The sequence below is a fragment of the Stegastes partitus genome, unplaced genomic scaffold, assembly GCF_000690725.1.
Source record: "Stegastes partitus isolate 25-593 unplaced genomic scaffold, Stegastes_partitus-1.0.2 Scaffold364, whole genome shotgun sequence".
Lineage (NCBI taxonomy): Eukaryota > Metazoa > Chordata > Actinopteri > Pomacentridae > Stegastes > Stegastes partitus.
Genome location: NW_007578095.1, coordinates 92,530 through 106,027, shown reverse-complemented (window position 1 = coordinate 106,027; position 13,498 = coordinate 92,530). Strand labels below are relative to the sequence as shown.

Sequence of the window (13,498 nt, the reverse complement as noted above, 5' to 3'; positions counted from 1 at the left end):
GTCCCCTCCTCCCATCTTCCCTTCCATATCAGTCTATCTGTGAGGTTGTCATGGTGGTGGCTCCAGTATAATGATTTCAGACTGGTTTAAAGCTGCGCTGCATGAGTGATAGCATGGATTACTGTATGTACCAAACTCACTGGTATGAAAACTTGATTTTCTTGTGGAGTGACAACCAAGACCTCACTTTCTAGGATGCCCAGAGATACCATTACAACAAATAAATTGGCTCTATTCATGGTGTTTATTGATCTCATACCTAACAACAAGAACAGTTTTAATTATTTTCCTTCTTCTCCTGCCTTTCAGTAACTGTGCTAATAGGTGACGCCATACAGTCACTGTGCAAAGCATTGTTGTGTTTATGTCATGTGGCAGGCGTTGATGGAACAGCTGCTTCAAAACAGCTGTATTCGCCACATTTTTGCATACACAAATATGCGTTTTTAAGCATGCCTAATGTACATTAATTTCTTTAATGTAGTTTGCTGGCAAAATATCATATAGTGTCAGACTCTGGAAAAGCCCTAAGATTGATGGGAGCATCTGTTAATCTCTCCTTGGGGAGAGACTAGTGGCATCCAGGCTTTATCAACTGGATATGCTGACTGCACCGTAGCACAATCCCGCAGGCTAACAGTGACAGGTAGCACATTGTTTGCGCAAACAGTTCTGCTTTGCTTTAAAATTTATTAGCCTACACGACTCTAATACAGAGTTTTAAAGTCAAAATGTAACCGTAAAACAGACTAAACTCTTCGCTCCCTGAGGCGTGAAAGACAATTGGATTATGCCGTGGGTCAGTCAGTGGTGTAGACAGGCCAGCTGGTCCATATTACCTTTGGGTTTAACCCCTTTCCAATGCATCATTAAGATTGACTGTGTGTCCTGGCCTCTAAATTGAGGTTATTGGTCTTAATCCACTGCGCCGATAAACTCCTAATAGCCTACACTGTGTGGACATGAAGCATGTCTCGCCCTATGCCTCAAAAGACCTCATTTATATTTATGACAACCTCGACTCTCCATTCCTGATTAATCCACTTAATATTAGGACGCAGATCCGTAAATCTCCTTCTCCCTCTGTGGTGAGCAGTAAGAGAGCCAGGGATGTGACGAGAATGTTAACTCTGAGATTTGGCCAAGAAAAACCCCAAAAAACATATTTGCTCCCAAACACCCCTTCTATTGCAATGCCAAAGCTTTTCACTTGTCTCAGAACCAAAAACTCACAGAGGCGCAGCGGATGGCTGGCAGACTCCAGCATTTGTACATTATCATACCCATACTGCACTTCCCTAAGAAGATTGGTTTAAGTCATAAGCATGCTATTGAAGTGCTGACGATTATGATCCTCTCTTTCACTGAGGAGGACAGAGAAAGAGAGCCTGAGAGACAGACACATACTGAGTCACAGATTAGCCAGTCAGCAGAGAATAAGTGCTGCTTAATTCCCTCCAAGGGGTTCAAAGGTGCCTGTGTTTTGTGAGCTGCACTGCACACACTGAGGAGCAAACGTTTTCATGGGAGAAGAAGCATCAAGGCTTTAATGTGTCAGTGACAGCAAGGTTACAAGAGTCACAGAAACAGGTGTCACAGAGTTTTATGTTTCAAGAAGTTGCTGTTATCTCTTTCTACAAGCGCCTGATTGGATGCATCCTAACTCCCACTGTCTTTGTACACGACTCACATCTCTTAATGATGACAGGGAGGAGTGTGTCCTTGAATACCCCTGAGAGTACCTCCTTCCACCTTCACTCATCCTTTCCCCCTTCAACTCAGCTTAAACAGATGGCCGCAGATGGGAAATAGAGCCCCAGTGAACCTGGTCACATCTGTTTTGGGTCACTCTCTGTTTCACTCTCCTGCATGTATATCGACTTACACCATACACATACAGGATGCTTCCTTCCTACTCGTGGTTTGGTCGCGATGGCACACACAGATGGCACACACACTCCCGTTATGACATCATTACCTGCATAGGAAAAGGTCTCTGTTGATACAACACAAAGCACAGTGTGACATTCTGGAAAGGGCACCCACCTTTACTGAACACTCTGGCTCTATGTGAACAATGAAAACAGTCACATACAATATAAGGAAATTAGAACTGATGAAGCTGAGCCTATAGTGAGATAAATAATCCATCATTCACTGTGCTTTATTTTAACTTCTAAAGTCAGTGTTCTTAAAAGATAAGTTTTGAGAAGCCTTACAGAGACAGGATTCAGGTGGGGGGGAAAAAGACTATGCATTAATCCAATTATGGTTGCAGGAGACCACACTGGGCTGAACCAAATAAATCTACTCGACAAGTATGAGTATGGAATCAAGAATTTCAAGGTTGGCTTTATTTGTCATTCCAACTGCACAAGAAAACATTTTAAAGGAACTATTCAGGACCAGCAGATAAAGTCTGACAAAATCCAGCAAAATGCACAATTTAATAAATGCATCATGACAAAAGAATAGAAAATATAAAGTATACAACTGCATCAACATCTGGGTTCACTGAAACAGTTGATTATGTACATAAACTGCATGTAGCAGAGTAAAAAGAATCAATCATGATCCATTCCATTATGTGTGTTTTGTTGATGTATCTGTTAAAGTGTGTATTTAATTGAGTAGTCAACGTACAATATGGTTTGGAAATATAGTTGTTACAATTAAATTGATCTGAGACTTTCTACATCCCCTTAATAAAGAAAATAAAAACTTATGACACTTTAAAGAAATAACAGCTTTTGCAATTTCTATGACCTAAAAGTTAGGCCATAAAGAAAAAACACTGAAACCCCTGATATATTGCTATTGTGATTAGGAAAATCTCTGGGGTTTTTTTGTCTGATTTATCTAAAATATAGGGTTTCATAAACCTGTCAACATTCTCTGCTCATCCTAACGCTAATGTGTGACGGCCAGGTGAAATGAGGAATGGCTGCTCCGGCCAGGACAGCTCCCATTCACAGCACAGCAAGTGTCATCCATTTCCAAGCGACAGATCATTACAGCTCTGATGGTCGACAGATGGTGATGAATTGGCACTGATACCAGTGCTGGACAATTTTGGAGGCAGTGAGTTGCACAAACTGCTTTATCACATTTTTTCCACAATGTAGCCATCCTGAGAGTGCCAAATAATGTCAGGAACTCCATTACACCTCCTCCCACTCCTTACTTCACCAGAGATGGGTAATACTGCAGGGATCATTCTTGAGCTTGTTGCTTGATGCACAAACAGATGTTTGTTCTGATACAAACAGACACAATTCACTAAAGACACTGACTAATATCCACCATATGGCAACCTAATAACATCTAACAAACTGCATGCCACAATTAGTAATACAAACACACAACAAGGCCTGACTTCTGAATGTCCCATTGAGTAATGCAGACAAACAGAAGCTCCAGGGATATGATGTAGCTCGCCGGCTAACAAGAATAAGTGAGATACTGTGAGGGCCATTCATTTTTATACTAACCAATGCTGTCATCTAGTGGTCTAAATCTGTTTAAATCTTATAGAAAAAACAGAGTAGTTTTGTCTGTACACAGCTGTATCATTGATGAGAAAAAATAGAGTTACTGTTATATCTCCATATATTCTTTAGTCATTAGTGTTTTCATTTTTTTAAATTTAGGCTCTCACTGAATTCCAGTATGATCATTAAAACAAAAAAAAAACAAAAAAAAAAAAAGTAGATTGGACAATGTTTTTCAGCTTCTTTAGAATGAAAAAAAAATCACATGAACATTATTGAATTTTCCTTTTTTTTCTATTCATCTACAGTTAAGGATGCAGTGACAGATATGAAAACAACCATAATGCATAGATAATAGAATATTAATTTGTAACATTAACAGTAAACAGTAACTGTAGCTGCAAATATCTGGTCACATATAAGGTTATGACATGTGTAAGAAATGTGCAAAAGTAATGCTTTTCCCACAAGCTTATGTTGTTCCATTAAATAAAAAAAGAAACTGCCAAAGTCAAAGTCAGATGGGTTTTTTTAAGATGACCCTAGTTGGCCCAGCAGTTAATTAGTATATTGCAACTAAAGACTGTATATAAAGAGTTTGCAACTAACCGCACAATGTTTACACTGTACTCATACCAGGCATCTTAGGCTTACACAAAGCTCACTTACCATCTCACCCAGTAATCTGCATCTGCATCATCAACCTCAACAGCAAAACCAAACTGAATTACTGAGTCGCCAGACTAGAAGCACCATGGTATTTTCAATATATTTTTAGAAAAGGCCTCTATGCCACCAGTCACACTAATTGAAAGCTAACCTTTCTCTGTGTGATGCAACAGGTGTCTTGAGCATTGCATGAGTGGGACAATGGGGCTTCCAAGCTACTAAGCGGGTAGTTTCAGGCCAATGAAGCACTTAAACATGATACGTGGCTGATGAATGCAGCGCTGGTACTGAAAACAGTGGACATGTACGTACAAAAGTGAAATGCCTAAACACTGATGACAAAAGTATGACTGACAATCCTGTTATTGGGGGATCAACTCACATCTCATCAGTGATACTTAGTTCATAATTAAGAGAATGAAAACGTGGCCAGTTTTTCAGTTCCCTTTGTTCTTTACTTCCTCTATGGTAAACAACAGCCTTAAAAAGGAGAAATAAAAGACAGAAGAACTCAGCCTGGAGGCTTCTATAAAGGAGGTGGATTAAAGGTTTATGATTTATAAGGCACAAAAGTACATCTGTTGTTTTGCCAATCATGAATTGCCTTCAGAGTATCTACTAGTGAATGTTCCAGAAAACAGTCACCATGGTTTGTTCACCTGGCCTCAGTTTACCCACTTCTGGTTTACAAAGGCAAAATTTGCGCTGTGTTAAGCCCACTAAGGGTTTCTCAAAACAAAAGTCATCCCAAAGATTGTGCTTAGCAAAGCAAATCTTTTAATAAGGTGTGGGTTGAAAAACCTATCCTTTCAACACCTCAGCCAAAAAAGGTAAATGTAGGTTATGCAATATGTCATTCTGTGATTTTCTGACAGGTAAAGCCCAAGGATTATAGCCACAGTGTTTTTTGGACTTGTGAGCTCAATATCACATTTAAAATCAAAAGTATATTTTATTTTCTTAAGAAAATCCTGTGTGCATGTGCAATGTCAGCACTCACAGATAAGCTTTGTCTTTTGACTCGTTGAGACCTGAAAGACAGTGTGAAGCAATGGAACTAAAACTCAGTCCTTGGTTTAAAGGGCAAAGATTACTGTGCAAGTGACCGCTTGCTTTCTTGGTTGTGCCCCATCCTTTTCTGAATATGTAAAAATCTGTTTTTTAAAAAACCCAAAAAAAACCCCTGACAGCAGAAGTGTTAGTGTGTTAGTTTCTGGTTGGAAAGTAGTTTTGTTTTTTGCAAAGTGTCCAGCAGATGTCACTCCTTATAACAATTATGCTGGGCTAAGTAAACTCCTCAAGCTACATCTTACATATAATGACTAATGGCAATCTAATACGTGTAAAAAATAAAAATAAATAAAGAATAAAATAATGACCCAAACAAACATGAAGATGCGGAGGAAGTGTTTCGCTTAAAGTGCAGAAAGCAACAGTTAGGATGTCTCTGCAGGTTTGATTTAATTTAAGTCTTTGAGTCACATCACATTTAACTACTATTCCCACAATCCACAGCTTCGGCCTCCCACCCAACATTTATAGATTCCGTCCAATCAGTGCTTAGACCGTTATGATTGACACATCGGCCGAGACATGTGATTGGTTTCTATGTGGTTTCCAGGAAGTGAACGCCACAATCCTAACCACCTCCCACATGTGAGCCCCCGTCGATAGCACCACGCGCAGCGTGTGGAGGAGAGAGAAACCGGTCGGGAAAGCAACGTCATTCCTCGGACCACCGACTCGACGTAGCGCAGCAGACAGAGAGCGGAGCGGAGCGGCGTTGTCCGAGGCAGGTAATGTACCGGCTCCGTTAGTACCGTTCTAACCGTTATCTGTAAAGCTGCTACTTGGTTTCCGTATGGTTTCCAGGGGAACACGAGGAAAGTAGGTCGTATTAGATAAGAACAGGGTGGACGCTAGGGCCTGGCAGACTGCAGGCCTGCTGTTCTCCGCGCTCTGTACTGACACAGACAGCCCGGGCAGAGCCTTTCCCTCACGGTCTGTCCAGTTGCCAGTACTGGTCAGGTGCCTTAACGGACACCGCGCCACTAGTTTGGAGAGGTACCCAGTCCAGCTAGCTGGGACTAAATATTTGTCAGCCTAATAAGACTCTAAATATTGGTCAACCTGTGTACTGGCCAGTTAACCTCATATGTTTGTCTCTCATTTTCAGGTGCTGAAGCGATTACAGCAGAAAGATGGCGGACGACCCCAGCGCGGCGGACAGGAACGTGGAGATATGGAAAATCAAGAAGCTGATCAAAAGTTTGGAAGCTGCGCGCGGGTATGTAATTATTTTGGACTTTGTGTTGATGAATTGGCCGGGCAGACTGTACCGGTGTCTGTGGTTTCGAGTGATGGTGTGAATGTGGACCGCCGCAACAGCTGGAGATCGGATAAGTGGGGCCGAATTTGGGAGTGGTTAGCTTAGCATAGCTAACTTAGCTTATCATAGCTTCTGCTGCTATCAGTTAGCCGGTTGCTAAAGGCTAACTGCTGTCGCATTTCATCTATCCGTTGGTTGGAAACATTATGTTCATTTGGGAGAATATATGTTTTGTTTTGCCCAGGATTATGTGTTATGGCTGGCATTGCGGAGAATTCAGTTTTAAGTCCCACAAAGGATGTAAAGCTAGTAGCGGTGATGCTAGCTTTGTTGCTAATGATACCCGCTAATAGACGTCATCTCTGGAAAGAGGCCGCCATGGGTGTCTTTAACAAAAAGGCACGTTGATGATAAAGGAAGGCCGGCTAGCTTAAAGTTGGACTTTCACGTGTTCCGATAGATACGTCTCACAACTTCATATGTCGTTTGCCAGGTCATTTCACATGTATAATATACGTCAAAGCTTCTTAATTCCCTCAAGAGTCCACTAAGTTCGTCACCTCATGGCAACCAAGCTGCTCAGCCATACATTAAAGCGCTACCGGATTCAAAATGGTCAGGTGAGAAGAATTCCAGATCAGATGTTGGCCGGTAGGGCCCTTTGAATGATCAAACACGACATATGAAATGTGGGTGTTGCTATACTGGCTTGTAGCTTGCTCTGCGACAGCTTGCCGTCTAGTGTTGCGCAGAATTTGCTGTCCTGTGCTCCGCCGCCTGCCATGTCACCCACAGTTGACTATTTGCCCTACATTCATCCAGCCGCTGCTACCTGCCCGTGTGTGTGTGTGAGCACAGTGTCAGCCTGCACTGGTATGCTTTGTCTTTTGACAGGTCGTGAACAGAGATACAACAGCATGGAGCTGAAATTCAGTCCTTGGTTTCAAGGGCAGAGATTGTACTGTGTAGTTGAAAGTCCACTTTGTTTGTCTCTGAACCTGTCAGACCTTGCTTAAGTGATATTTTACCAGTAAAGATTGTGTTTCTGTTTGGCCCTCAATCTTTCAGATGTTGTTGAGGCACCAGAAAAGGGTGTGTTTACAAAATTATCTTATAGGAGTTATCTTGAAGGTAATAAAATGATTAGATGAATTGGGTCAAATTCGCAGTAACCAAATTGTAGTTGCTCCTGATAATACATCATACCACTGTGATTTTGACAGACATGTATCATGTTGTTGCGACATTTAGCTACTTACACTGTAATAGTCCTAAACTATTAATGTTTAGTCTGTATTCCGTGACATCTTGATTGTATGTAAGTAGGTGTTCAAATAAGCACTAACATTTAATCCTCACTCTATCCCTTCAGTAATGGCACCAGTATGATCTCACTGATCATCCCTCCAAAGGACCAGATATCCAGAGTGGCCAAGATGTTGGCTGATGAGTTTGGCACTGCTTCCAACATCAAGAGTCGAGTCAACAGGCTCTCTGTACTTGGGGCCATCACCTCTGTACAGCAAAGACTAAAACTCTACAACAAGGGTACGTGTTAAAATGAAAATCTTGCCTCTACTCCTATGGGATTGTGGTTCTCAGGGGCAATACAACAGATCAAATTCCCATAAGGCACACGTTTACCTGGAAAATTCTTTTACATTATTATATTTTCACACATCGTAAAAGAAAAAATATTCAGAAAAGGTAAACTTGTAAACAGATTATTATGGCCTTTCAGAACCTGCAACTGAGACATCTCTGTAAATACTGCACTGCACTTTATACCATCTCTAGCTTCTCTTTGAGAAACTACACATTGTGTATCTGTCTTTGCGAAAGCTTAATATTTGTCTAATCCTTTGACCTCTGACTTTTCCCTTCTGCCAGTGCCACCCAATGGTTTGGTTGTGTATTGTGGTACCATTGTGACAGAGGAAGGCAAGGAGAAAAAAGTCAATATCGACTTTGAGCCTTTTAAGCCAATCAACACCTCTCTGTACCTCTGTGACAACAAGTTCCACACCGAGGTGAGAAATTTTGCTTGAAGTCTGGGTGCTTGTACAATATTTTTCCTGGGGGAAGATTTTTGGGATGCAAAGTTGTCTTTTGGTATCTTTGTTTCACTCCCTTTTCTGTCACATTCCCATTGTCTATTCTTTCCTCACTACCCACTCACAACAGGCATTGACAGCCCTGCTCTCTGACGACAGTAAATTTGGCTTTATTGTGATCGACGGTAGTGGGGCACTGTTTGGGACACTGCAGGGCAACACCAGGGAGGTGCTGCACAAGTTCACTGTGGACTTACCCAAGAAGCACGGTACTGACCCAAAATACTCAAAATTCCACTATACTGAACTTTTGATATTTTCAGCTATATGGCAGGGATGTTTAGACAGTTGCTAAAGTATTATTTTGTATTAGTTTGGAGCCTTAAGTTTTACACTTTATACTTTTAACAAACATCTAAAGTTTGTGTCTCTCTTCTTTATTGTTCTTTCAGGTAGAGGAGGACAGTCTGCTTTGCGTTTCGCTCGTCTAAGAATGGAGAAGAGACACAACTATGTGAGAAAAGTAGCTGAGACAGCTGTCCAGCTCTTTGTGTCGAATGACAAAGTTAACGTGGCAGGAATGGTCTTGGCTGGCTCTGCGGACTTCAAGACTGAACTCAGCCAGTCTGACATGTTTGACCCAGTAAGTTTGAGTCTGTTCTGATAAAATACAGTACTAATTAGGTATTTACTGTGTAATATACCAATAATAAATTCATGTGAATGTATTACCAAAGAGTACAAAAAAACTCAACTAATAGGTCATTTAAAATCTTTCATTCATTATGCACACAACACTTGTCACTATTGGTGTAAAGATATCAGGCAGATGGATTTGTTCACATTTTAAAATACATTGTTGTACAACATATACAAACAACATAAATACATAGCAACACAATGTTTACTCAAGGCAACTTAATCGTTTAACTTTCATATTGTTACTAGGAAAACAAACCCATACGCTTAAAATACATTAGTATTCAAATTCATTTTAAAGGTCTTTTGTGAAACTTTTTTTTAGTTTTTTTGAGGACACTGTATTACATAGCATTAGCATTGTGCAGGTAAGAGTATGGTTTTTAAATTCTGTCTGTGTTCTTGGTGTACATACATTGGGGTTAACTGCATGTGTTTCTTGCATGCATGCCAGTTTATGCTAATAGGCCTTTTAATCTTAGTGTGTAAGGCCATACCATAGTGGAGAGTACCTCCTTGAATCTGTTGTTAAAACGAACTGTATGTTGCGAAATCGTTTACTTTGCCCATTATAGTGCAATTTGTAAAATCGTCAATTTTAATAATCTCTACATGTGTTAATAAGAAAAACCCCTATTTTAAGGCATATCACTTAAAGCACAACCCACCTATCACAAGCAACACAAGACAAACACATGTTAAAATAGTCTGAATACGCCTGACTTTATTGGACGCGTATGTTGGCAGTTCTTGGAGTGCACTACGCCTTGAACAATGGTAGTCAAAAAACAATGATGTTAGGTGAGTTTTCCACAGCTGTAGTGGCAATAAAACAAACAGAATACATTATTATTATTGTTAGCATGTTTCTGATGGTAACCTCCTATTTCTTCTCATCAGCGACTTAAATGAAAAGACAAAGTTCTTAAGCTGCTTGTGTGTGCTTCTAGTAGTTTTACCCTCTAGTATTTCTAATCAGGTCCTGCGGTACACACAAGTTAGACAGGTATATGACCAAATGTGTTTGAAAAGGTTTAAATAAGGCGTTCTAATGTCAGTTATACAAGCTGAAACAAAGTGATTTTATCTGCAAGCTGTTTCCAATGAGTGGAGTTTTCTATGAGTGGAGCACAAGTTTTAAAAGTCATTATCGAAGTCAGTCATGTTCATTTACCCGAGGTAAACCAAAGTTGTGATCAATATTCAATTAACTGTGCAACCCTAACCAAAGTGTCGGATGTGTGTGTTTTTCTACAGAGGTTACAGGCCAAGGTTCTGAAGCTTGTTGACATCTCCTACGGAGGAGAGAATGGCTTTAACCAGGCTATTGAGCTCTCAGCAGAGGTTCTCTCAAATGTCAAGTTCATCCAGGAGAAGAAGCTCATAGGTGAGTTGTCCATTTGACACAGTTTTAAGGTGTCACCAGCACAAAACAAAAGCTTTTGTTGTAGAGATTTTTCTAATGGTGTTCTGTCTCTGTAGGGCGGTACTTTGATGAGATCAGTCAGGACACAGGGAAGTATTGCTTTGGTGTCGAGGACACACTCAAAGCCCTGGAAATGGGAGCAGTGGAGATCCTCATAGTCTACGAGAACTTAGACACCATGCGTTACATTCTACGTGTGCATGGGGCGGAGAGCAACGGAGCAGAGAACGGTACACAAATCACATTTGCCCTTTCTACCATAGCAGAGAGACACAGCAATAATACAATGTTGTGATCCCAGAGTTTTTATCCTCCATCTTTGATTTACAGATGAAAAGACTTTGTACTTAACGCCAGAACAGGAGAAAGACAAGTCTCACTTCACAGACAAGGAGGTGAGCACTACAAAGAAACGACAGATCCCTGTCAGTTACGTCAGACCCATTACCCATGATGCAATATCTTCCTGACTCTGATTTTGTTTCTAGACGGGGCAGGAACATGAGCTGATCGAGAGCATGCCACTGCTGGAGTGGTTTGCTAACAACTACAAGAAATTTGGAGCTACGTTGGAGATAGTAACAGACAAGAGCCAGGAAGGGTCCCAGTTCGTCAAGGGCTTTGGAGGCATTGGGGGTGAGCGCACTGTTTACAATACCATTCATCACGCTTCTTGAACATTCAAGTATAAAAATCAAGTTAGGTTACATGGAACATGTGTGGCTCAGTGGTTATTTCATCACAAGTTCTTTCTGTGGCCTAATGGAGTAGCTGCACTATCCTTCGGCTGTAAGGTGAAGGTTCAAGTTTCCCATGTGTCTTACATGTATAATGTATATTTGATTCTTAAGATACACATGGTAGACTTGCAAGTAAAGAAATTTGTGGTGGTGAAGACATATTAGAAGTACCCAGAAATCGTAAGGTTACTGTACAGTACTTGTCTTCTCAAGGACAGCCAGGCACTAATAATTCCTTATGGGATCGATACATTTTCACATTATCAAGTCTTTGCCAACTGTTCTAATGCTGTTTCTAACTTCAACACTTTAGAGTGTGTGTTATTAATCTTTTCATCTGTTTGGTGTTATGACTGAACATTAGGGTCATAATAAATCTGACCATAAAAAAAATTGAGTTAACATGGTTTCTTGCCACAGGTAAGTACTTTTCTTATTAATGTGGTGTTGTTTAATAGGAATTAGTATTATAAAGGCCTAAAAATAAAGTACTTTTCATTTTTCATCATGCAGAATGTTTGATTAATGCATAACATTTAGCGGAACAATTGTTAAATAGCTGGTTGCTACACGTCAAATTCATCTGCCGTTACATTTTTTAAGAAAGAAGAAAAGGCCTTAAGGCAGCTCCTTGAAAAAGGGAAAGTAAAAGGAAAATTAAAGTAAATGTTTTATTGTTGGTCCTGTAATTAAGTAGAAAGCCCTTAGAAGAATTTTAGAACATCATGCTTTCAGACACTAATACTTTAAACCCTTTTACTGCTATTAGCTTATCCTAGTATAGAATTTTCTTTTGTGCTAGCCAAATATGACAGATATCCCCCAGTCATCACATTACGCTGGTTAATCTATCATCTTTGTGTTCCGCAGGTATCTTGCGGTACAGGGTGGATTTCCAGGGCATGGAGTACCAAGGAGAGGACGATGAGTTCTTTGATTTGGATGACTACTAGGTAGTCTTGGACTGATATCGGGAGAAAAAAGAAAAGAAAGGAATGAATGAAGAAATAAGGAAAGAAAAATGCCACCTCTCTTGCAGCAAGTGAGAGGTGCAACTGTGTTGACCATATATATGACAGACACACCTTCCAATTTACCTGTTGCATACACAAACTTGCACATACATCTGTATACACAACAAAATGCATCACACAGGCCGAAGAGGAGTGAGATTTTCTTTCATCCAGAGAGGGAGAAAGCCCTTCCTGAATAAATCCCTGCCTTAGAGTGCTGGTTCCTTCCCCTAGTTGGATTGGACTCGACTCATTTTTGTTCTTCTTTTCCTCCTCCCCTCCATTTTGAATGAACACAACAGCAAGTTCCCAGATTCCTCGTTGCCCCTAACCCGGTCTGAAGATGAACTTTGGACTCGCTCCTCACATATAGAAAATATATTTTCCTTTCTTGCCTCATCATGTCCCTACCCTCTCTCTCTTTCTCCCTTCCATGCTTTCTCTCTCTCTTTTTTTTGCATTTCATTTTTTTACTGGTAACTGCTGCTGTTGTATTTTATGAGAGTGGGGGATTTTTTTTACCTGGGTTTCTGTAGAGAAAGGGGGACAAAGTATTAAATTTGAACTGCTGAAAACCATTGCTACCTCCGCATCTGCTGTGGTCTTAATCCTGTGCCGTGTCTGACATGTTACTAAAAAGGTTGACCTTTTCTTTCCTTTTCTGACATCAAATGTATATATTAAGATGGTCCTGTACGTGAAGTATGCATAGCTTCTTTTGGGGCATTCAGTTGTCTAATTGGATAACTTCAGATCAGCCACCTCATGTTGAAATCAGATTAATTTTGAATTGAATACAGTATGCCTTGGTGTTGCCCTTGCCTTAATATATATTAAGTGTTTGAATCTGGATTATCAGATTCCATTTATGACATATTTGATTGCATTTGCATTTGTCTCACAGCTTTCTGTAATCAAATTAATTCAAATCCAGATTCGTCAATACCTTCTTGCAGGTAAAAATTTCTGATATGGTAGTCATCTCGAAAATGAGATTTGGCTTTTGCTTGTCTCTATTGGAAAAATTAAGATGGAAAATAAGGGCATTGTTTTCATTCATTTATTCATAATGCCTTG

General features: G+C 40.3%; 1 protein-coding gene across 2 annotated transcripts; it reads left to right on the top strand.

The window, feature by feature from the left end:
• The first annotated feature begins 5,844 nt into the window (after positions 1-5,844).
• Positions 5,845-13,005, top strand: LOC103359303 (eukaryotic peptide chain release factor subunit 1). 2 transcript variants are annotated; one of them, XM_008284569.1, is made up of 11 exons: positions 5,845-5,956; positions 6,337-6,447; positions 7,862-8,037; positions 8,380-8,519; positions 8,674-8,812; positions 8,996-9,186; positions 10,500-10,629; positions 10,725-10,898; positions 10,999-11,063; positions 11,157-11,304; positions 12,279-13,005. In XM_008284569.1, exons 2-11 carry the CDS (start codon positions 6,362-6,364, stop codon positions 12,359-12,361), a joined length of 1,332 nt encoding a protein of 443 aa, XP_008282791.1. In that variant the 5' UTR covers positions 5,845-5,956; positions 6,337-6,361; the 3' UTR covers positions 12,362-13,005. The 2 variants fall into 2 exon arrangements, with proteins under 2 accessions (XP_008282791.1, XP_008282792.1); XM_008284570.1 differs by lacking the exon at positions 5,845-5,956 and adding an exon at positions 6,133-6,224.
• Positions 13,006-13,498: the final 493 nt, after the last annotated feature.

Excerpts from the sequence above, each read along its gene's own strand:
- LOC103359303 (XM_008284569.1), top strand. The coding sequence starts at position 6,362 with ATGGCGGACGACCCCAGCGCGGCGGACAGGAACGTGGAGATATGGAAA. Across the intron at positions 10,899-10,998 it reads GAGCAACGGAGCAGAGAACG|ATGAAAAGACTTTGTACTTA; the intron begins GTACACAAATCA and ends TTTGATTTACAG. Across the intron at positions 11,305-12,278 it reads GGGCTTTGGAGGCATTGGGG|GTATCTTGCGGTACAGGGTG; the intron begins GTGAGCGCACTG and ends TGTGTTCCGCAG.